This window comes from Cervus elaphus, chromosome 12 (assembly GCF_910594005.1).
Source record: "Cervus elaphus chromosome 12, mCerEla1.1, whole genome shotgun sequence".
NCBI lineage: Eukaryota > Metazoa > Chordata > Mammalia > Artiodactyla > Cervidae > Cervus > Cervus elaphus.
The window spans coordinates 3187367-3211909 of NC_057826.1; the positions used below are offsets into that span (position 1 = coordinate 3187367).

General features: G+C 40.7%; 1 protein-coding gene and 1 non-coding gene across 2 annotated transcripts in view; one reads left to right on the forward strand and one right to left on the reverse strand.

Moving 5' to 3' along the window:
• The window catches only part of PTPN21 (protein tyrosine phosphatase non-receptor type 21), a 76735-nt gene that overhangs the window by 11204 nt on the left and 40988 nt on the right, over positions 1-24543 (forward strand). Inside the window, exon 3 of the mRNA XM_043919402.1 lies at positions 23800-23969. Coding sequence (XP_043775337.1) covers positions 23800-23969 — 170 coding nt within the window. The remainder of the gene's footprint in view (positions 1-23799; positions 23970-24543) is intronic.
• On the reverse strand, positions 6982-7054 carry TRNAG-UCC. The gene has a single exon. It is a non-coding gene; the product is annotated as a tRNA-Gly (tRNA).

Consider the following 24543-nt stretch of genomic DNA (forward strand, 5'->3'; position numbering starts at 1 on the left):
GAGCTCAGGCCCGAGGGCTGTGGCGCGCGGCTTAGCTGCTCTGCCGTGTGTGGAGTCTTCCCGGATCAGGTGTCTTCCCGTGTCTCCTGCACCGGCAGGCGGATTCTCCATCACTGAGCCACCAGGGAAGCTCTTTCTGCAGCTTCTTGCTCAGTAGACTGCCGTTGCTCCATATGCTTTTAATCCTTTTGTGTGTGTGTTTTCATTCATTGATACACATTTATTGAAACTTACTAGGCACTCTGTGCCAGGGGCCTGTGCCTGGTGTTGCAGTTTATGGCGTTTCGGAGGACCCAGCAGAACTGGTTTCTACCCCCGACCCCCCACCCCCACCCTCACGGCACCTCACATTCATATGATCCAGCTATTCTGCTGCTTGGTGTATGTCTTAGTCCACTCAGGCTGCTCTAACGAAATATCACAGATGGCATGGCCTATAAACCACAGAGTGATTTCTCACCCTTCTGGAGGCTGGGGTCAAAGGTCAAGCTGTCAGCTTGGTCCAGCTTCGCTGAGAGCTCTATCTTCTGGCTGGGAGCTTGCTGGTATCTCACTATGTCCTCACACGGCAGAGAGCAGGGGAAATGTAATTTTTTTATACCATGTCTTTCTTTATCTTAATGTTTTTATTCAGTTTAAAATTGCACTTGGTTGGAGTTTTTAAGTTTTTAGATCTCCAGTTAGGGAAACAGGAAATTTTAAAAATCCTAGAAACCTTTTGGGGGCTTCCCCAGTGGTCCAGTGGTTAAGACTCTCACTGACAGGTCTGGGTTGGATCCTGGTCAGGGAACTAGGATCCCGCAAGCCCCTTGGCATGGCTAAAAATGAAAAAAAACCTGGAAACCTTTTGAAGATAACGTTTTCATGCTTCTGCTATGATACATTATGTGTTAATTTTATAACTTAAGTTTTACAGGGCAGTTTTCTTTGAGCTGTTTGTGAATATTTTGTGTAGAGGGAACAAGGATCCCCATTGTTTTCTGCATGTATAGCATAGATAACATAACTTTTCGAAATAACAGTTTTGAAATGGTTACTAAGCACCCCTAAGGTTTTGTTGAATAAGTTGAAAAGTCTAGCAAAACTTAGAAGTTCTTATTATGGCCTCTCATTTTTAAATTATAATTTGATACTTGGTTACTTTGTTCTGATTTATCACAGGTACCCAGAAAATGTTTTTAAAGTTGTATTTGAAATGTGTCACACACATGCCAAGTTTTTATTCCTTGGAATGTAACCTCTATCCTAGTAGGACTGTCGTCTCACCAGTGTCTGAAATGGTGATTCGACTTTCAGTGTAGGCTGCCCCAGTGGCTCAGAGGTAAGCAGCCCGCCTGCAGGGCAGGAGACAGCAGGCGCGACCCCTGGGTTGGAAACATCCCCTGGAGAAGGAAAGGCAACCCACTCTAGAATTGTTGCCTCGGAAACCCCATGGACAGAGGAGCTTGGCGGGCTATAGTCCGTGGAGTCACAGAGAGTCAGACATGACTAGGGGAATAACACAACCTCCACCACCTTAGAGTATGTGGTTGCTGAATCAGTGTCTACTTAGTTTAAAAAATAAGATTCTTGTTTTGAGTTTAGACTGATAAGCAGAGATCACAGTTCAGTTAAGTCAGCCTTTATTTGCTGTATGATTTTACTTCCTGGAGAGAGTTGAACATTTACAGAGTTTGAGCGGAGGTAGCAGAGAACCTCACGGAGAAGACGATGGCACCTCACTCCAGTACTCTCGCCTGGAAAATCCCAGGGACGGGGGAGCCTGGTGGGCTGCAGTGCATGGGGTCACTGAGAGTTGGACACGACTGAGTGACTTCACTTTCCCTTTCATGCATTGGAGAAGGAAATGGCAACCCACTCCAGTATTCTTGCCTGGAGAATCTCAGGGACCGGGGAACCTGGTGGGCTGCCGTCTATGGGGTCACACAGAGTCGGACACGACTGAAGTGACTTAGCAGCAGCAGCGAACCTCTTTTCTTTAGACTTTTTTCTTTTTCATTCTGGGATTCTTCTGAAATACTTAGAGTGTGTGTTTCAGAGGCTCTCTGGGGTGAGATTGCTCTGTCAGGGGAATGGCAACTTCTTTGCTGAACTTTAAACCGATTCTTCTCACAGTGTTTCTGGCAAATGGGGACAGTTTTTGGCTGAGGGATTTGTTGGAATCGAAGAGGAATTGAGCATTAAATACAAACCATTACTCTCAAGCACTACTTTAGAAAGTGTTCTTGGCTACCAGAGTGTTTTATTTTAAATTAGTGTCTTAGGTATTCCAAATATCCACTGACCTTATCTTGACTGTTATCTGAGTAGGCCTCAAGAATTTCATGCGCATTTCTGTCTGTACTAGCTATTTTCATTTGGACTCTAAAAATAGCTGAAATATGTGTAAGGTAAGAGTATAATACCTGCACACTTTTTAGCCTTTGGGCTGAGCAGTTACTCATTCAGGTATGTATGTTATAAAACAGGTAAGGTTGACTTATAGACAAGGATCAGTAAACATTTTAGTTTGATCTATTGGACCATCTGAAGCAAATTTAAGTCTTAGATTGGCCTCTCTACCTAAATAAAGCTTTCCAAAGTCCAAACTTGATTATAAATGAGCAAGGATTTTTCTTGATTCTTAGATTTTTCTGTTACTTCTCTTACTTGGTCTAAATGATTAAAACTAGCCATTTAAGTAAGTAGAGGGATTTTATATACAAACATGGAGATATTATGCATTTTACAATAATGTATCACACAAGTTATTACAGAAGCTGGACACCTGTTTACTCAAAGAAATGGAGTGTTCAGCCTTCACTGAACTTCTAATAAATTTAAGGGCTAACGGTCTGATGTGTTCTTCTGCCAGTGCTGGATTTTTCCCCTAAGAGACATTGGAGGTGTCCCTGAATGTCTCTCACCAGTGGTCTGTCCCAATAGTGTGGTCTCGTGACCGTATGGAATTGAGAGTGAATTTGCTTGTGTACAGAGGTTTGTGAGTTGGTACAAAGTGGCAGACAGGAGCTGATGGTGTTTAGGGGTGCTCTCTAAGTTCTTCATCATCCTTGGTGCTTATGGCTTCAGATCTCATTCCTCGTGATGCTCGATGCTGTTAACATAACCGCTTTCCGCCGCCCTCCTTGTGCGTGGGTGAACGCTGTCTTGCTGAAGCTTAGCATCTCTTACCTCATTTAATCCTCGCAGTGAGTTGCGCATTATCTCTTCCATCTTAAAAGGAGGAAACTGAAGTTCTGAAAAATAGGGTGATTTGCAGTGCTAACCTGGGCAGTCATATGGCTAATATGCAGAAGAGCCAGAATTTGAGTTTGTATCTGTTAGACTTCTGCTTGAACTTTGACTTTTAAAGTTTTTTTTTCCTTCTTTTTAATGAGTTTTAAAATTTTAAGTGTCATGGACCCTTTGGAGAATCTGATCAAAATGCAGAATCTTGCACACAATTTCAGGTGAGTTTAGGATCCACCCCTCTTTCCATTCATCGATGAGCTCAGGTGGTGGGCCTAGAAGCCTCTTGGATGAGGCAGTCTTTCCTCTTCTCTAGGCTAAACAGGGTCTTTCTTCCCTACTCTTTCTTTTTTTCCAGAATGAAGGTGGTGGTAGTGAACATTTGTGAAAAATTCAAGACCTTCATATTTTTAAGAAAATAATTTGCCTCTGGAGTATCACTCCTTACCCCCTTCCCCGACCAATGCCTATTTTGAATGGCCTTTAGATTTTAGGAAAGGGCGTTTGGGGTATTCGTTTCCTGTCTTGGATAACTTAACTGTTACCGAAAAAAAGAAGATCTCCTTTCACGGAGGAAAGGGAACAGGCTGTGAATGGTGGCTTCTTCATTGCACCTCTGATGGTGGATCCTCGTCTTTCTCCCTACCAGTCAGCGCCTTTGTGCCCACCTAGGCAGTAGGTGTGTGAGCATTCTCCCCTGACAGGATGGATTACTCATATTTCCTTCACGCATTAACCAAACCCCCCTGGCCGACTGTTGAGCAGTCTACTTCATTCTTCTTGTTAGAATACACACCCTGTCTGAACTTGGCATTTTCTTTTCTGTTAACAAAGCTTTTGCTCACATCACTGTTTTAAACAGTATGTTGCTTTAGCAAGTATTTTCCTGTTTGGTTCTCCAAGCAGTTTGTTCATGTATAAATGTCACTTAGATTTATCTTTTAGTGAACTGACAGGATATCCAAAGGCAATTTAAGTTCCTGAGAATCATCTTAAGATGTTAATTTCACTAGAATAAACATGCATGACCCAAATCCTATATGAGAAGGAGTGGCTTGTTGTAGAAATAACTCTTGTCAAGGGCTTGTGCCGCTTCATCTAGATTATCCAAATGAAATCACTAAAAGGTGTGCACGGTTTTTATTTGTGAATAGGACAGTGTAATTGTGTTATTTTGAACAAGTTTTAACTGAGCGGGCTAAGAAAATATACAAGTAATTCCATGCTGGGTGGTGGCAGCTCATTTCCCTGTGAATCGAAAAACAGCTTGTCTTTGCTCAGTCATGTTATAATTATTTAGACGGCTCAGTCTCTGACTTGACAAATTAATTTCCATGTCATGTGAATTTTTAGCCGATTGAGCTTTCTACCATCAGATTCAAGTTTTATAGGCGACCAGGTGGGGATTTGGTGCTAGATGAACGTGAGCACTCCCTATGTGGCTCAAGGAAAACAAGAAGTCTGGATCTTGTATCTTTCATACGTGATATGTTGCACGTGATAGGAGCAGAAGCTTTCTGCTGGATACTGACAAGGTGCTAGCACTGTTTAGATGCTTTACATATGTCAGTTTCATCCTGAGTGTAACTGAGTTCCTTCCTCCTCCCACCATCTCAGAAATGGAATGGACCAAAGATGGGCAGTGTCCAGACCGACGGGAGGTCCTGATGCAGGACACGTGTGTTGCGTGTGTGTTCAGTTGCTCAGTTGTGCCTGACTCTTTGAGACCCTATGGACTGTAGGGCCCCAGGCTCCTCTGCCCATGGCATTTTTCTAGGCAAAAATACTGAAATGGGTTACCATTTCCTTCTCTAGGGGATCTTCCAAACCTAGGGGTCAAACCTGAGCTCAAACCTGGGACTCCTGCCTTGGCAGGCGGATTCTTTACCACTGAGCCACCTGGGAAGCCACTATTTGTTTAGTGTAGAGTTATTTTTCTTTAGCGATTTCTGTTTTCTTTTTTCATCATGTAAATTTGTTCATTGGTTGGAATAATTTATAGAGAAAAATGACTTGAGGTGTTGCCATTAAGTCAGCCAGTGAAGCTCAAGAACTATACCACTGAGAATGAAAATATTCCATATGATGTCCTTTCTCTTCCTTCCAGAGTTTGGGGTGGATTATCTAGAAAATAACCTTACTTCTCACCCATATTTTGCAAATGCTTATTTGTTTGTATTTTTGTTAACTGGCATGCATTTTGAAGTGAGATTTACATCTGAATGGTGACTTAAGAAAAAGAAGCATGTTTGATAATGAAACACATGTCTAAGATGACGAATGAGTGTTGGTACAGTATCTGTCCCCCGTTGCTAGAGTGCAGACCTCACTGTCCACTACAGGGCCGCCCGCCAGCGGCACCCCCGGCTGGAGCTGGGGTCTTCCCACTGCAGGGTTAGTGCTTTTCCCTCCGCAGCACACTGCTTTTTCTTTGAGCCATTGCTGTTTTCATAAGGAAAAGCAACCCAGTCGTTATATTTTTTTAAACAATTTATTTTAAAAGGAAAGAGAAAGACCAGGAAAAGTCGCCAAAGAGAAAGCCCTGTTACTGAAGGGCTAGCATTTAAGTGTAGAATTTTCTATGCTACAGAAGACGTAAAAGGAAAGAGAAAGACCAGGAAAAGTCGCCAAAGAGAAAGCCCTGTTACTGAAGGGCTAGCATTTAAGTGTAGAATTTTCTATGCTACAGAAGACGTAGTGAGAAATTTTATACTATTTCAGGGGACTTAAACTCTGATAACAAGAGCTAATGTTACTTGAGGACTTATTCTTGCGTGGTCTAAGTGCTTTATTTATTTTTTCCCATTTATTTTTATTAGTTGGAGGCTAATTACTTTACAATATTGTAGTGGTTTTCTCCATGCATTGACATAAATGTTGCTGTTTATTTCTATCCTTACCAACCCTGTGAGAGAGGCAGTCTCATACCCATTTTATCGGGTGAACTGAGGCCAAAAGGTGTCGAGTAGCTTGCTCACCGTTAAGAAACCACAGCGGGACTAGTGCTTCCGGCTCCCTGATCCCCCCAGTAGGTGACCTGGGGCCAGTGACAGGTGGCCTGCCCCGAGCTCATGCCGTTAAGGACCGTTTGTCACAGTTGCAGCCTCCCAAATCTGATGGAGATTGTTTTAAGTACTTTTGAAATTTGTAATCTTTTATTTTAATTACTACAATCTATTTTGCTTAAAATAAGATGTTGAAGTCGCATCAGGCAAGGAAAGATAAAGCCTGAGAAGGAGCATGAATCACAATCAGGCCTCGAGGCATGGTTTGGAATGTCTGAAGAGCATGCTGAGCGCAGAGCCGTTTGATAGGAAGCCTCTTGCGAGCTTGTTCTCTGGCAGAGTTGGAAGCTGCAGTCTGCTGAAATATACCCCAGGGGAGTTGCCTGTTGAGAGATTTCCAGAGCAAGATCTGGTTGCAGTGCTGTTGGATGGACTTGGGGGCTTCTAGAGTCAGAGTCTGCATGCAGGCAGGAAAAAGTGGTGGAACCAGGGAGCCTGTTGAAGTTCTTGCTGCCTTTATTGTTGAAGCTGGGTCACTGAGATTCAGCTGCTCTGCACACAGGTGTCTCTCCATCTGTTACAGCAGTTCCTCCCACCACCCAAGTGTAACCATTCTACCATCTGTGAATTACGGGCATGGGGACAGTGCCACTGTACATGTTACTCCATCTTTAATTCTTCTGCAAGTCATGTTTCTGTCATGTAAACTTTGGTTTTTGGCCACATCACGCGGCTTGTGGGGCCTTAGTTCCCTGGTCTGGGATCAAACCTGAGTCCCCTGCATTGGAAGAGCAGAATCCTAACCACTGGACCACCAGGGAAGTCCCTGTTTGTTTGTTTTTTTTTGTTGTTGTTGTTAATTGAGACTTTTATCATTATATTCCCTTTTTTTAACCATTATATTCCTTGAATATAGGGTAGTTGGATATAGGAATAGAGAACAATTCCTGTTATCCTTAGTAGCACATACATACTAGTAGCTTGTTCATCCTCTTCTGCTTCTAAGTAAAATGAAAATATTGTATATATTTAAAAAATTATATCTATTTATTTATATTTATTTATTTGACTACACCAGGTCTTAGTTGCAGCATATTGCGATCCTTGATCAGGAATCGAACCTGGGCCCCCTGCACTGGGAACTCTGAGTCTTAGCCACTGGACCACTAGGGAAATCCCTTGTATGTATTTTTAAGTAGCACTTCTTGGAATAAAATATAACTGGCGTTATGGTACTTAAACAATTAGAATATACTGAGTGTGTGTTTCTGAGTTAAATACTCCCATTCCCCTACCCCATTCCTTGATCCTCAGTGAACAGCTTCGATTAAAAGGAAATCCATTAGACCCTTAAATGTGGCCTTTATTACATGGAACTTTATATTATTGATAAAAACTGGAAATGGTTTTTTTATATTAGAGAGGGATACACTTTTATTCTTTTCTTGGAGTATTTGTGTATATGGAAGAGGTATTTGTTATAAGTAGAAAACCACCTGGTAAATATGCAAGGTAAAAAATTAGTTCTTGTATGATGAAACCATGATTTTCAAACTCCCTTTATTAATGAAGAAGCAAACATAGCTTGTTGTAACAGAAGTCTGAGTTTCTTCACTTGTATAATTAGGATTTTAACCAGGAAAGTAATTTCCCTGATTTTTTTTTTTTTTTAATTCTCAGATCTTTCATGGTAATACTAGTTTAATGGCAGTAGGGCTGTTGTGTTTTTTTTTTTCAAGACAATAGAAAATACCTTGGGTAACATTATTTTAGACAATAGATGTTAACTGTGACCGTATGTATTGTTTTAAAGTCCTCATTCTGATTCCCTTTCTCTCTCTGTCGCCCTCCCCACATCATAACCATTTCTGTGTCTTTTGGCCGTGATCGCCTGGGGTGTGGGGTCTTAGTTCCCCTATCAGGGATGGAACGCGTGCCCCCTGCAGTGGGAGCCCCAAGTCCTAACCACTGGACCACCAGGGAAGGCCCCACAGCCCTTTCAATATAACATGAAACAGCTGTAACTTTTTAAACTTTTTATTTTGTGTTAGGGTGTAGCCAGTTAACAAGCAGAGATGTGATGGTTTCAGGTGAATAATGAAGGGATTCAGCCATACATACACTTGTATCCGTTCTCCCACAAACTCCCCTCCCATCCAGGCTGCCAGGTGAGGTTGAGCAGAGCTCCCTGTGCTACACAGTAGGTCCTGTAAATGCAGCCTGTACGCACTGCTACCTTTAAATAGTGTGTGCCTGACTATCCCAAACTCCCTAACCATCCCTACCCCCTGCTTTTGCCCTCGCTCCTGTAACCATAATTTGTTCTCTAAGTGAAACAGCTGTAATATAACCTGACAAAAGTGAATGTCAGAAAAATAAGCAGCTGTTCCTAAATAAACCCATTTCAGCCCTTCTTTTCATTTTTATATTACGTGGTTATGGCTAAAAGTATAGCTCACACTACTGTCTATGGTGAGACAAGATGGAATAACTAATACTTCAAGAAAACATGAAATAAACTTTTTCCTGTGACTCAATTGAAATATAAAGACTTTAATATGGCCAAAACAGACTGAGGTTATCTGTCTTTTTCACGGTCCTCTCAATAAGAAGAGAACAGCTACCATTTATCCATTGCCCTAAAACACAGGCATTTGTGAATTAAGCTAATAAGCAAGCCCCAAAGGGCCCAAATTTCAGAGATTTGAACAAAGAGAATGTTCAAACTACCATACAATTGCACTCATCTCACACGCTAGCAAAGTAATGCTCAAAATTCTCCAAGCGAGGCTTCAACAGCATGTGAACTGAGAACTCCCAGATGGTCAGGCTGGTTTTAGAAAAGGCAGAGGAACCAGAGATCAAATTACCAACATGCACTGGATCATAGAAAAAGCAAGAGAGTTCCAGAAAACATCTACTTCTGCTTTATTGACTTTGCCAAGGCCTTTGACTGTGTGGATCGCAACAAACTGTGGAAAATTCTGAAAGAGATGGGGATACCAAACCACCTTACCTGCCTCCTGAGAAATCTGTATGTAGGTCAAGAAGCAACAGTTAGAACTGGACATGGAAAATGGATTGGTTCCAAATTGGGAAAGGAGTACGTCAAGGCTGTATATTGTCACTCTGCTTATTTAACTTATATGCAGAGTACATCATGTGAAATGCTGGGCTGGAGGAAGTGCAAGCTGGAATCAAGATTGCCGGGAGAAATATCAATAACCCCAGATACTCAGATGACATCACCCTTATGGCAGAAAGTGAAGACGAATTAGAGAGCCTCTTTATGAAAGTGAAAGAGGAGAGTGAAAAAGCTGGCTTAAAACTCAGCATTCAGAAAACTGAGATCATGGCATCTGGTCCCATCACTCATGGGAAATAGATGGGGAAACAGTGGAAGCAGTGTCAGACTTTATTTTTTGGGGCTCCAAAATCACTGCAGATGGTGACTGCAGGCATGAAATTAAAAGACACTCCTTGGAAGGAAAGTTATGACTAACCTAGACAGCATATTTAAAAGCAGAGACATTACTTTGCCAACAAAGGTCCGTCTAGTCAAGGCTATGGTTTTTCCAGTGGTCATGTATGGATGTGAGAGTTGGACTATAAAGAAAGCTGAGCACTGAAGAATTGATGCTTTTGAACTGTGGTGTTAGAGAAGACTCTTGAGAGTCCCTTGGACTGCAAGGAGATCCAACCAGTCCATCCTAAAGGAGATCAGTCCTGGGTGTTCATTGGGAGGACTGATGCTGAAGCTGAAACTCCAATACATTGGCCACCTGATGTGAAGAGCTGACTCATTTGAAAGGACCCTGATGCTGGGAAAGATTGAGGGCAGGAGGAGAAGGGGATGACAGAGGATGAAATGGTTGGATGGCATCAATGACTCGATGGACATGGGTTTGGGTAGGCTCAGGAGTTAGTGATGGACAGGGAGGCCTGGCGTGCTGCAGTCCGTGGGGTTGCAAAGAGTCGGGCAAGACTGAATGACTAAACTAAAGTGAATTCATTTCTTAGAATGCGATATAAGTAAGGATTCCGCAATAGCACAAACTAGTTAACTGAAATGATTGGAGAATGGAGGGTTCTGGTTTACCCTCAGTCGCATGGGCCTGAAACACAGTGACCTCGCTTGTGGCAGTGCACATAGAGAACATCAGCCCTGGATGTTGACACCGTGTGCAGTAAGAGCTCAGTTATTTCTCTCACTTTTGCACGGTGAATTGTTATAAGAACCGAAATTTCCCATTTAATTCTAGCTTGCTCTTTAAAAATGTTTGGCATTTTAATCTTACAGTTGAATATCTTTCTTCGTAGCACTCATCATTATGTAACTTCTCAGGTAATTTTGCTTGTCTTTTCCTCCCAGCATCATGTAAGTTACTTGAGGGTAATTGTGTTGTTCTGTTCAGTGCTGTATCTCCCTTCCACCCGGGACAGGGTTTGACACACAGGAGGTACTCAGTCAATATTCACTGAAGGAATCGAGGAGTCTTTCTAAGACATTGGTCCATTTTTCTTAGAAAGTACAGTATATTTTTTAAGAGTGATCTTAACTGCGTTTCAGGATCATTGTTCCTTCATAGCATCTTTTTATCCAGGATGATAAACAGAAAAGATATCAGCAGTCCTCTATATAGATAATATGTAGATAGTTCATGCCCTGGACTTTCTTTCAAGAAAGTGGTTTGCCATTTTCCTCTTTTCCTGGAAATTAAATGCTCCAACACTGATCATTTGAGGACTTCAGTCACTTGGGCTTCGGTTGAATATGTTTCAGTGTAATTTCAGGACTAAGATGTACTTTTGATTGTTACCTTCTGGAGTCCTCATCTGTGTAGAGTACAGTGATGTCGTATATTATAACCTTGACTGTGAAATGGATAATACATTACCCGACCAATGACAGAAGAAACTGGATTGAAATTAAACACAAAAGAAAAGAATACTGTCTGCTTTGAGGCGCTGTGACCACCACACTATCTGTCAAAAGGAAGACGCGCAGTGCTTCATTATCTGTGGCACGCATGGTGGAGAGGTAAGTCTCTAGCCTCGACTTAGGTTAATACTCGTTAACTGCCCTGGTCAGATGATCTCTGCTAGGGACAGGCTTTATCTAATGCTATCTCCTCTCATGTCTCTCCTGATGAAAAGCCTTCTGACTCCTGCCTCGTCTAAGAAAAGCATCAGGGTAAAATTATAGTTGCAATTTTATATGGGATTAACTTTTATCAAACTCAATGCATCAGTGGCTTAAAAAACCCTCTGGCTAATTTGTGTGTCCCTCTGCTTTAAAAATAGTACAACTAAGAGACTCTTAAAATAATTAGACAAGAAGTGACTTGGACTTGGAAGGGGTTTACATTCTGACAGGATTTGGGCCTGCTTATAATAGCTGGTATCTCTTTAAACGACTGCGATTTGGGGGCTCTGTGCCTTTTATGCAGGCTCTAAGGTTTGTAAACTATCTTTTCATCTGATAGCAGAAAGCTGGGTTATCAAAATCACCTTGTTCTCAGAGTAAATGTTAGTTCTTTTAAAGTAAGTCAACCATGTTGTGTCTGGAAAGAAGCCAGGTTTTGTAACTGTGTAGCTTGTTTTTATTGTAGCTCACGTAGCAGGCACAGTTATCTGTACAGTTTTAGGGAATAGCTATGAAACATTTAGATAGCTCTGAGGAAATCATTGAATAACTTTATGAAAACTAGTGATATGTTTGTTCAGAACGAAATAGGAAAGGGTGAATATATACATAGGACAATGAAGAAGTTTCACAAAAAGGGTTCAGTGAAAGTTGAGGGTTTAAAAAAAAGTTTACTTGACTGCACTGGGTCTTATAGTTGCGGCTTGGGGATCTGCCATCTTTGTTGCTTCACGCGAAATCTTTTTTAGTTGCGGCGTTCAAGCACTCAGCTGTGGCATGTGGGATCTAGTTCCCTGAGCATCGCTGAGCCCGGGCCCCGTGAATTGGAGTGTGGGGTCTGAGCCACTGGACCACAAAGGAAGTCCCAGTAACTGCGAACTGACCCGGAGGACACTGGAAGTTCAGGGGTTTAGAGGTTTCTGTTGGAATGAGTTTCCCGCAGGTTAAGGCAGCTGCTTTGGTCACAGTGGGAGAGACAGAGCTATGGAGAAAAAGCAGCAGTGAAGGTACAGTTTCTTGTTGGGAAAGATACTGGGTAATTAGTTAGATACGGAGTGGTGGGACGCGTGAACCAAAAGCCAGTTACTAAAGGCTGGTTTATGGGGAAATTACTACAATTAGACCAAGCCCATAAACAGTACAGGACATGCATAACCCAAAAATTTGGACTCAAGAATGAGAAGACATGATTCTAAGAAATACCTAGACCAAGTAATGACTGGTAGCAGTTGAAATTTAAGGCCTACAGGGAGCCTGCTGTAACCAAAATTTTGTATTTAAAAAAAAAAAAAAAAGTTCCGGTAACGTTATAATAGTGTGCATTAGTTTGAGTATTATTTGAGCAGTTTTGCTTTCAGGGAAGAAGCATGCTTGACTTGGGTTTTGTTCTTTGCTCTCAGACACACCTAAAGAGATCCTTCCTGCTAAGTTTACGTATGGCCCTTTCCTGGTGGCTTAGTGGTAAAGAATCCACCTGCAATGCAGGAGACACGGGTTTGATCCCTAGAGGAGACTGCGGTTCGGGAAGATCCTCTGGAGAAGGAAATGGCAACCCACTCCAGTATTCTTGTCTGGGAAGTCCCATGGACAGAGGAGCCTGGTGGGCCACAGTTCAGGGTTTCTCGAAAGAACTGGACATGACTTAGCAACTCAACAACAAAACAACACCCAAATAATTTCAGCCCAATTATAACTTACAAAACACTTCTGTACAACTTTTTGAGAAGGGCAGGGTATGTGTTATTCTCCTGAGGTTAAGCTGAGACTCAGTGAGGAGGTGACTTGCTCAGGAGCTGATGAGCGGGGTGGAGCCAGGATTCAGAACCGAGCCCTTGGACCGTGGGTCTGCCCCTCGGCACTGCCCCTGCTGGTGGCAGCTATGGGAATTGCAAGCATGGCCCCTGGAGGAAAGAGACAGAACAGCAGTTCCCTCAAATGGCAAAAATGGGAGTGTCTCTCATGGCTTGGCAAAATACGGTTGAACTTTCAAGTGAAGTAATGAGACCACAGTTGGCTCAAGTACTGAAAGCTGTATATAAAATACATTGATTTTCTATCTATATTTGAGGAATGAAATAACTCACTTTGCCTGTAATCAAGGAGAACTCTTTGGTTCAAAGACCAGTGCCAATCTTTAGAAAGGTTTAGAAACTGCCCTACCCATCTTAAACAAAAGGACACTGCTAATTATTACCAACAGTGGTTGTTACTAAATACAGGACTAATTAATATTTAGAGTTAATTTGTTCCTTTGAAAAATAACTCCAGACTACTTTGTCTTTGTAATTCTTTATCATGTACTTTGAAAGGACTTTTGTCTGTGTGTGTTCTCTGCGGTAAGAGAGTTACCTGTCATTTCCTGCTCCTGCCAACATGCTGTTTAAGTCTTTTCCCTTCATTTGTCTGCTTTTAATCTACTATTAATTGGGTAACTAAGTTACTAAACTCATTACAAGTATGTGTGAAATAAAGTTTTAAAAAATTCGATAAAAGAGAAAGGAGATATTTTTCTTCTTTGTCAAGGGTATATACTTTATTACTTCCATTTTGACAAGTCTTTCATTATTCAGTCACATTTTTGCCTATTCAGTGTTTTTCATTTCTGTTCAGATAATTGAGTTTGTCAGGTACTTGTCAAAATCTTTACCTAAGTATAGATGTTAGAAAATACAAATATAATTAACTCAAAGCTAGGTTCATCTATTTCTGGTTCATTTTTTCCCCTTAGAGTTGTCAGATAAACTGAATTTGATGTATATAAACATGTAAAAATTGTTTTTTTTTTCACCTTTGGTTGTGAAATTTAGTTCCCTGACTGAGGATCAAACCTGGACCCATTGCAATGGAAGTGTGGAGTCTTAACCACTGGACAGGCAGGGAATTCCTCTAAAAGTAAAGTTTGAAAATTCTGTATTTGATTTTAAGTATGAGTAGGTCTGATTCTTCAAAAATAACTTTTTTTGAGATGAAACTTACACAACAGAAAGTTAACCATTTCAGAGTAAACAATTTGATGGCATTTATTCCATTCACAGTCTTAACCTCTATTTAGTTCCAAAACATTTTTATTGCTCAAAATGGGCATCCTCTCCCTAGTAAGCAGTTTCTCCCCATTCCTCCCTACTTCCAGCTCTACTTTCTGTCTTTATGGATATTTCCTTTAAATGGAATTACACAATACATGACCTTTTGTGTCTGTCTTCTTTCACTTCAGTCACTCAGTCATGTCCGACTCTTTGCGACCCCATGGACTGCAGCACGCCAGGCCTCCCTGTCCATCACCAACTCCCGGAGTTTACTCAAACTCATGTCCGTCGAGTCAGTGATGCCATCCAGCCATCTCATCCTCTGTCGTCCCCTTCTCCTTTCACTTACTGTAATGTTTTTGGGGCCCATGAATGTTGTAGCACGTATCTATCTTTTATAAAAATGACTGAATAATCTTCCATTATATGTATAATTCCATAATTTTTCTATTTCTCTACCAATAGACATTTGAGTTGTTTCCACCTTTTCGGCTATTGCCAATAGTTCTGCTATAGACATGTGTATACATGTATTAAATACTTGTTTGAGTACCTGTTTTTAGTTCTTGCAGGAAAATAAATAGGAGTGGAACTGCTGTGGTAGTTCCACATGGTAATTATGTGTTTAACTTTTTGAGGAACTGCCAAACTGTTTTCCGTACAGCTGAACCATTTTACATTCTTACCGGCAGTGTATGAGGGTTTTAATTTCTCTGCTTCCTCAGCATCACTTATTTTCTGCTTTAAGTTATAGCCATCCCAATGAGTGTGGAGTGGATTCTCATTGTGGTTCTGAGTTGGATTTCACTAATGATGATTGAGCATTTTTTTCATGTGTTTCTTGGCCGTTTGTATATGTTCTTTGGAGAAATATTTATTCAAGTCCTTTGCCTTTTTAAAAAATCGGATTGTTTGTCTTTTCATTGTTGTGTGAGTTCTTTATGTATACTAGATGCTAGACCCTTAGAAAATACATGATTTGCAAATATTGTCTCCCATTCTATAGGTTCTTTTTGCTTTCTTGATTTTGGTTCTTTGATGCATGCAGTTTTAAATTTTGATGAAGTCAAATGCATCTTTTTTTTTCCTTTGTTACTCATACTTTTGGTATCATGTCTAAGAATCTTATTTCCAAATTCATGGTCATGAAGATTTATGTTTTCTTCTAGGGAGTTTTATGGTTTAGTTCTTTTTTTATGTTTTATTTTTTGACTGTGCCATGAGGTATGTGGGATCTTAGTTCCCTGATCAGGGATTAAACCAGTGCCCCCTGCATTGAAAGTGTGGAGTCTTAACCACTGGACCACCAGGGAACCTCCCCATTTCTTAATATTTAGGTCACTGATCCAGTTTGAGTTAGTTTTTGTATTTGGTGTGAGGTCAGGTTCTAACCTCATTCTTAAGGGTCTTCAGTTCTCCCAGGACCATTTGTTGGAGAGACTGTTTTTCTCCCCTAAATAGTCTTGGCACTGTTATTGAGAATCAGTTTACCATAAATGCGTGAGTTTATCTCTGGACTTAATTCTATACCATTGGTCTAAACGCCTCTCCTTATACTGGTAGCTCACTGTTTTGATTATGGTAGTTTTAGTCAGTTCAGTTCAGTCACTCAGTCGTGTCTGACTCTTTGCGACCCCATGAACCGCAGCACGCCAGGCCTCCCTGTCCATCACCAACTCCCGGAGTCCATCCAAACCCATGTCCATTGAGTTGGTGATGCCACCCAACCATCTCATCCTCTGTCGTCCCCTTCTCCTCCTGCCCTCAATCTTTCCCAGCATCAGGGTCTTTTCAAATGAGTCAGCTCATCACATCAGGTGGCCAGTACTGGAGTTTCAGCTTCAGCATCAGTCCTTCCAATGAACACCCAGGACTGATCTCCTTTAGGATGGACTGGTTGGATCTCCTTGCAGTCCAAGGGACTCTCAAGAGTCTTCTCCAACACCACAGTTCAAAAGCATCCATTTTTCAGTGCTCAGCTTTCCTTATAGTCCAACTCTCACGTCCATACAGGACCACTGGAAATACCATAGCCTTGACGTCTATGTCAAGGACGGACCTTTGTTGACAAAGTAATGTTTCTGCCTTTTATTATGCTGTCTAGGTTGGCCGTAACTTTCCTTCCAAGGAGTAAGCGTCTTTTAATTTCATGCCTGCAATCACTATCTGCAGTGATTTTGGAGCCTGGAAAAATAAAGTCAGCCACTGTTTCCCCATCTATTTGCCATGAAGTGATGGGACCAGATGCCATGATCTTAGTTTTCTGAATGTTGAGCTTTAAGCCAACTTTTTCACTTTCCTCTTTCACTTTCATCAATATACTCTTCAGTTCCTCTTCGCTTTCTGCCATAAGGGTGGTATCATCTGAGTATCTGGGGTTATTGATATTTCTCCCAGCAATCGTGATTCCAGCTTGTGCTTCCTCCAGCCCAGCATTTCTCATGATGTACCTGGTGACTCAGATGGTAAAGCGTCTGCCTACAATGCGGAAGACCCAGGTTCGATCCCTGGGTCAGGAGGATCCTCTGGAGACGGAAATGGCAACCCACTCCAGTACTCTTGCCTGGAAAATCCCACGGATGGAGGAGCATGGTAGGCTACAGCCCATGGGGTCGCAAAGAGTCGGACACGGCTGAGCAACTTCACTTTCACTTTTCACTCTGCATATAAGTTAAATAAGCAGGGTGACAATATACAGCCTTGACGTACTCCTTTTCTTATTTGGAACCAGTCTGTTGTTCCATGTCCAGTTCTAACTGTTGCTTCCTAACCTGCAAACAGGTTTCTCAAGAGGCAGGTCAGGAGGTCTGGTATTCCCATCTCTTTCAGAATTTTCCACAGTTTATTTTGATCCACACAGTCAAAGGCTTTGGCGTAGTCAATAAAGCAGAAATAGATGTTTTTCTGGAGCTCTCTTGCTTTTTCGATGATCTAGCAGATGTTGGCACTTTGATCTCTGGTTCCTCTGCCTTTTCTAAAACCAGCTTGAACATCTGGAAGTTCACGGTTCACGTGTTGCTGAAGCCTGGCTTGGAGCTTTAGTAGTAAGTTTTAAAATGATAAAATGTGAGTTTCCCAACTTTGTTCTTTTTTGCTATTGTTACCTGTTTGCGGCCACTCACAATTCACATGAATTTGAGGATTGGCTTTTCCATTGCTGTTAAAAGGGCTCTTAAAAGTTTGATAGTGGTTTCATTTGAATCACTTGGGATAGTCTTACTGTCTTAATGATATTAAGTGTTCCAATCAATGAACACAGGATGTCTTTCCATTTAATTTCTTTCAACAGTGTTTTGTATTGTTCAGTATACACATCATCTCACTTCCTTGGTTAAATATATTTCTTAGTATTTTATTTGCTTGGATGCTATTATAAATGAAATTGTTTTCTTAATTTCCTTTTTGAATTTTCCATTGTGGGTTTGTGGAATCCATACTGATTTTTGCATGTTGATCTTGAACCCTGCAACTTTGCTGATTTTATTAACTCTTAAGTATTTTTGTTTGTTTGCTTGTTTTCTGTTTGATTTTTTTTTGGTAGAGACATATTGGGGATTTAAAAAATATATATAGGATCATATCATCTGTGCATGGATATACTTTTACTTCCTCCTTTCCAGTTTGGATGCCTTTCCTTTTCTTACCTAATTGCTTTGTCTAGGATTTCGAATTACATTGTTGCCTTGCAGTGGTGAACATGGGCATACTGGTCTTGTTTCTGATCAAAAAATTTTCAGTCTTTTACCATTCAGTATGATGGTAACTGTGGGTTTTTCATAAATGCTTTTGGGGAGTTCTCTTGTTTTTCTAGTTTTCTGAGTAGTTTTTGTCATGAGGTGTTGGGTTTTGCCAAATGCTTTTTCTATGTCAATTGAGAGGACTTTTTTTTTCCCCCTTCACATCCATAATATTGATATATCTATCACGTTGATTGCTTTTTGTATGTTGAACCACTGTTGCACTCCTGGGTTGAGTCCTACTTGGTCATGGTGTATAATCTTTTTAGTATGCTTTTGGGTTCAGTTTTCTAGTATTTTGTTGAGGATTTTTACATCTATAATTATACGGGATATTGGTTCATAGTTTTCTTTTCAGGTGGTATCTGTTGTCTGACTTTGGTATCAGGATAATGCTGGCCTGTAGAGTGAGGAAGGAAATGTTCAGTGCTTGTCTTTGAATCCTCCCAAATGGACTTATACAGAAAATTCTATGCCTGATGAAGATTTAACCACAGCATTTTATTGCTCAAACTCTACCTACTCATCTTAGAAACAAACCATATTATAAAATCTCTGGAATCAGATGTTATTTCATTCTTTATGTGCAGAAATGCTAAAAAAGCATTGAATAGAAGGATTATGATGTTATGGAGTTTTAGTTACCCATATGTATATAAACATTTCTAGCAGCAACTTTAGAAATAAAATACCTCCTTGGAAATATTTTATTTGATACAAACTTTAATTTGGCTAGCCTTAACTACTGCTTAAGAGAGCACTTGAGAACAGGGGTAAGTACCAAGGCAGATGCTTCACTACAGTATAGAAGGAGTGATGGTCAAATGACTTAGACGCTCCTGTGTCTAAAATAGCTGATCAACAAATAGTTACTAAATCTATGTCCAGCTGTTTGCACAAGGTTCTTACTACTTCTTTATAAGGTATATAATTTGTAAAAAAGCTAATTATGATGTAATTTCACAAATATATTTCTTTTTGATTTTCTATCCGTATGTGACATAAGTAATAAATGCATTTCTAAAGTAAATAAGCTTAGCACATATTATTAAGAGTTTATTTCTTCTACAATGTGCTTTTTAAGAATGCTAACAGATTATTCATATATTTTTATATATCTGTTCATAAGTTATATAATAAACCTACAGTTTTGTAATTCTGTGTAAATTTTTGTGTTCCGAGAATTCAAGTCTGACTAGATTTAAAGGGAAAAGTAATGTTTACAGAGTATTTTAAAGACGTTTTAATTTTTATGACAAGAACAGTTTTAGATCCTAAAGAATGCTCAGGCTTCTGCGTTTATGGCAAAAAATAAATATTTGTAGAACTAAGTGCATAGCAATGGTATGTGTTATAGACCAAACATGGAACATGTTTGGAACATGCAATCCAAATCCCAAATAGAACTCAAAGCATACATACAATGAACAGAAGTGTACTGTGTTGTAATTACCAAATAAATGTAGTTAGAAAAGGTTTCCTGTTTTTTTTTTTTTTTTTGGCAAGATCTTCAGTTGATTTTGTTAATATTTAGCAGAGTGGGTGAAACTAATCTTTTTAAGACATAATCTTTTTCTAGTGGCAAAATGCAGTCATATATCTTTTGCATTTAGATCTCATGGTGGGGTTATGAGGGAGGTATTATTGCCTTAATAGTTGATGAAACTGAATTGGACTAATTAGACTTTTCCACTTCACAGCAAGCAAGTATTAGAATTAAAGGACTTTGAAATTAAAGCAGCTTCCTTCTATTACTAGATTTTTCTTTTCTGTAAGTTGCAGTTCAAATGAAAGAAGGAATAGGAATAGTACCTGTTTTCCAAAAATGTGATACTGTTCTTTTCCTGCAGATAACATATTTTATTTTATAAATATAATCACAACTTCAGAAAATAATTAACAGCAGAAGGACTCAACTTTCTGCTATAATAGTGTGTTTGGATTTTCAAAAATTTGATTTCCATGCAGCTTTTCAAGGGTAGGTTGTTCATATGACTGTCTCCTACATGACGTTGAAGGGGGCGGGGTGGGGTGCGATGTGCTGTAGCAGTGACTTTCAGACTTCCCTGGGTACGAGAATCACTCGAGAGTTCCTCTCTGTTGGCCTCATTGCACTCCAGGTAGTTCCAGCAGAGGTGGTCCAACAACAGCATTTGGAGAAATACTGGTTTTAGAGTTTAACACACACAACAAACATCTATTTGATAAGGTAATAGTGGTGATTTAATCTATAGTATTGTTCTAGTTCTTAGAACAGAATTTGGTTCAACATAGTAAATGTTCAGAATATTCCATTCATGTGTGATAACTGGGGTGACAGCTGAGATGCAGGAGAATATTCGTTCTTTTATTCCAAGTTTACTGAATTCCTGCACTGCTCTAGCTGTTTGGATATAAAGGGAAAACGGATACATACATTTTTGACTCTTGATACAAGTTTATGTGATTAGTAGACTCATTTTTTAAACACTTGTTGGTTTCCTTTTGGCTGTGCTGGGTCTTCACTGCTGTGTGGGCTTTCCTGGCCTTGTAGTGAGCGGCGTGGGGGGCTGCCCCCTGGCTGCGGCCTGCGGGCCTCTCTTTTTGGGGAGACGGCTCTAGGAGGGCCCTCTGCGGGAGCTGTAGCACCTGGGCTCAGGAGGCGCGGCCCCAGGCCCTGGGGCGCAGGCTCAGCGGTCCTGGCGCTCGGGCCTAGTTGCTCCGCAGCACGTGGAATCTTCCCGGACCAGGGATCGAACCCATGTCTCCTGTGTTGGCAGGCAGATTCTTTACCGCTGAGCCACCAGGGAAGCCCCTCATGGACTTTTGAAAGGTATGGGTCTTCCTTTGTTATTAAAAAAAATTGTAAGGTAAATTTATTAACATTGAGGACATGTTTTAATGTTGGTGTTTTTTTTTCCCCTCTGTAAATTGAGAACTCATTTTTTGAGGCTTATGGTTAAAGAAATAGCCTGTGTGTTATTATTGATTGTATTGTTGTTGCTCTAAAGCTGTATGAACCGATGCAGTGGCCACTAGATGTTTGCAGCTATTTCAGTCCATTAGAATTAAGTGACATTGGAAATTAGGTTCCTCAGCTGCATTAGCGACATTTCACATCCCTAGAGAATGCAGATGCCTGCAGCTCAGCCATCAGAGGAAGTTCCCTTTGACAGTGTTACTCTAGAGTCTAGAACAAAGCAGTGATTTTTCCAGTTGCCTTGATCTGTAAATTGATTTTTGAGGTAAATATTAGCAGTGGCCGGAGGCTGTCATTTCAGTCCTTACGTGCATTAGCACCTTGTCAGGTTGACCAGTCCAGGGCTAGGATTGACTTACTTAAACAGTTTGTTGCATGGCAACTGAGATTTAAATGCTAGTGTCTGGGAGTTTTTCTTAAGCCTCTGAGTAGGACACTTAAGTAATTTTACTGCCTTAGCTATAGCTTTTTCTTGTGTATGTGTGTATATTTATCTCTGTAGCATTACAGTTACTTTATAAACTTGTAATTAATGAAGTTTGAGGGGCAAAGGAAAGTTGTAGTTGCATTTTTTTGTTTTTATTTTTTAATAATTTTTATTGGCATATAGTTGATTTAGAATGTTGTGTTAGTTTCAAGTGTATAGCAAAGTGGATCAGTTATATATATCCAGTCTTTCATAGATTCTTTTCACATATAGGTCATGAGAATATTAAGTAGTAGTATGTCCTTATTATCTATTTTATATATATATAAGATAGATATAGTTATGTATATATCAATCCCAATCTCCCAATTTATCCCTTCCCCCTTTCCCCCCGTTAACTATAAGTTTTTCTACACCTATGACTCTGTTTCTGTTTTGTAAATAAGTTCATTTTACTGTTTTTTGGGTTTTTTAGATTCCGTGTATTAGCAACATCATATGGTAGCTTGTCTTTCTCTGATGTAGTTCCTCAGTGTGGCGACTTCCAGGCCCATTGGTGTTGCTGCCAGTGGCGTCGCTGCTTTTTTATGGCTGGGTCCTGTTCCGTGGTGTGAATGTCCGCGTCTTCTCTGTCTGCTCCCCGTCAGCGGACGTTTAGGTTTCTTCCGTGTCCTGTCTGTCGTGAATAGTGCTGCAGCGAACGTGGGGTCGTGTGTCATTTTGGATTTTGGTTTTCTCTGGATGTATGCCCAGGAATGGGCCTGCTGGGTCACATGGTAGTTCCAGATATTCTCTCCCATCCTGTGGGTTGTCTTTTCTTTTTGCTTATGGTTTCTTTTGTTGTGCAAAAGCTCTTACGTTTCAGTAGGTACCATTTATTTTTGTTTTTATTTTTGTTGGGAGGCGGATCAAAAAAGATGTTGCTGCTATTTATGTCAGAGAGTGTTCTGCCCGTGTTTTCAGCTAAGAGTTATGGTGTCCAGCCTTAGATTTAGGTGTCCAATCCATTTTGAGTTTATTCTTATGTATGGTATTAGAGAGTGTTTAAATTTCATTCTTTTACATGTGACTACTCAGCGTCCCCAGCATCACTTACTGGAGAGACTCTTTCCTCCATTGTGCGCTCTGCCCTCTGAGTCACAGGCTGGTTGACCATAGGTGCATAGGTTTATCTCTGGGCTTCGGTGCTGCCCACTGAGGTGTATTTCTGCTTTTGTGCCATACCAAGCTGTTTTGATGAGTGTAGCCTTTGTAGTATAGCATGAAGTCAGGGAGTCTGATTCCTCCAGCTCCATTTTTCTTTCTCAAGAATGCTTTGGCTATTGCAATTGCATCTTTACTACTAGAATTTACAGTGTTTACATGAAATAATTTATTTATAGATGCCAAATTTGAAAATAGTGACAAGTTGGATTAATACTATCTGGTCAAAATTTAGGAAGAACCCCAGTTATGCTTATTATAAAATATTAATTATGATAAATTTAATATTTGATATTTAAAAGCTAAACTTTTTTTTTTCTTCTTGACCACACAATGCAAGATCTCAGTTCCCTGACCAGACGCTGAACCCAGGCCGCAACAGTGAAGGCACTGAATCATAACCACTAGACGGCCAGGGAACTCACTAAAAACTAAACGTTTTTTCAGTATTTTTTCTGTTGTTGAACTTAGGTAAAATTGTGTAGTATCTGCTGAATTCTGGTATCTAGACATTCTTTGTGCAGGGTTCAAGAGATAGTGTGCAAGTGTCATTGACTTTTGCCTCTATTTTTTTTCCCAGCTGTGTGGCATGTGGGCTCTTACTTCCTCAACCAGGGATTGAACCCATGCCCACTGCAGGGAAGCACGGAGTCTTAACCACTGGACCACCGAGGAGGCCCACGCCTCCATTTCCTGAATGAGTATCTATACAGAGATGGAGCTTGCCTCTTTTTTTAATCCCATTTAGGTTTTGCCGTGGTCCCTTTCTGAGAAGAGAGGCGATAGGAAACTGTGGTCTTTTGGTCCCAGGTCATGGATATGTTGTTGTTCAGTTGTTAGGTTGTGTCCAACTCTTTGTGACCCCATGGCCCTGCAGCACGCCAGGCTCCTCTGTTCTCCACTATCTCCCGGAGTTGGCTCAAATTCATGTCCATTGAGTCGGTGATGCCATCTAACCATCGCATCCTCTCCCCCACCCCCCATGAACAGTATGAAAAGGTACTGGATTAGGGCAGGTAAATTCTTTGGCATGTTTCTGCCTCCTTCAGTGATTCTCCCTCTTTCCAGATCACTTACTTCAGCCTCTGGTATTACAACAAGCAAAATCAGCGCCGGTGGGTGGATTTGGAGAAACCTCTGAAGAAGCAGCTGGATAAGTACGCGTTGGAGCCGACCGTCTACTTTGGAGTGGTGTTTTACGTGCCTTCGGTTTCACAGCTGCAGCAGGAGATTACCAGGTGAGATTAGAAAGGTGAAACTAAGGCTGGAGTCAGGAGGTAGAACTGGCCTTTGCCCTCTCACCACGCAGTTTCAGCCACAGCATTGCCTGGAGGTTCTCGTGTGTGGTGTGTCAGCGTGCCTTATGGCATGTTGCACGAGTTATGGGTTCACCCGGCGCGAAAGAACGATTAAAAGGAAAAACGAGGTTTCTGCCCTGGCTGTGAACTCCTCTTGAAGTGATGTCACCCTTGATGTTTTTACTTATTTGTTTCTGACCTTAGTAACAATGAAATGAGAGAGGAGATTTTTCAAAAATAGCCACAAATTCTGTGTTTACTCCTCAAGAAAATGTGTAGAAGTTCTGACCCCAGTAGCCATGTTCTCTACATAGGTGTGAAAGGAGAAAGAGGTAGGGGAAGGGTTTGAGATCAGAAAATATTGGCCAATAAATGCACTTAAAAGGAACAAAGGCAGAAAGCGTAGAATGTATTAAGGGATGGGATAGAGGAACTAATTTTTTTTTTTTCTTGAAGATAACAAAGAAATCAAATTTGCATTCTTTTTTTTTTTTACAATTGAAGTATAGTTGAT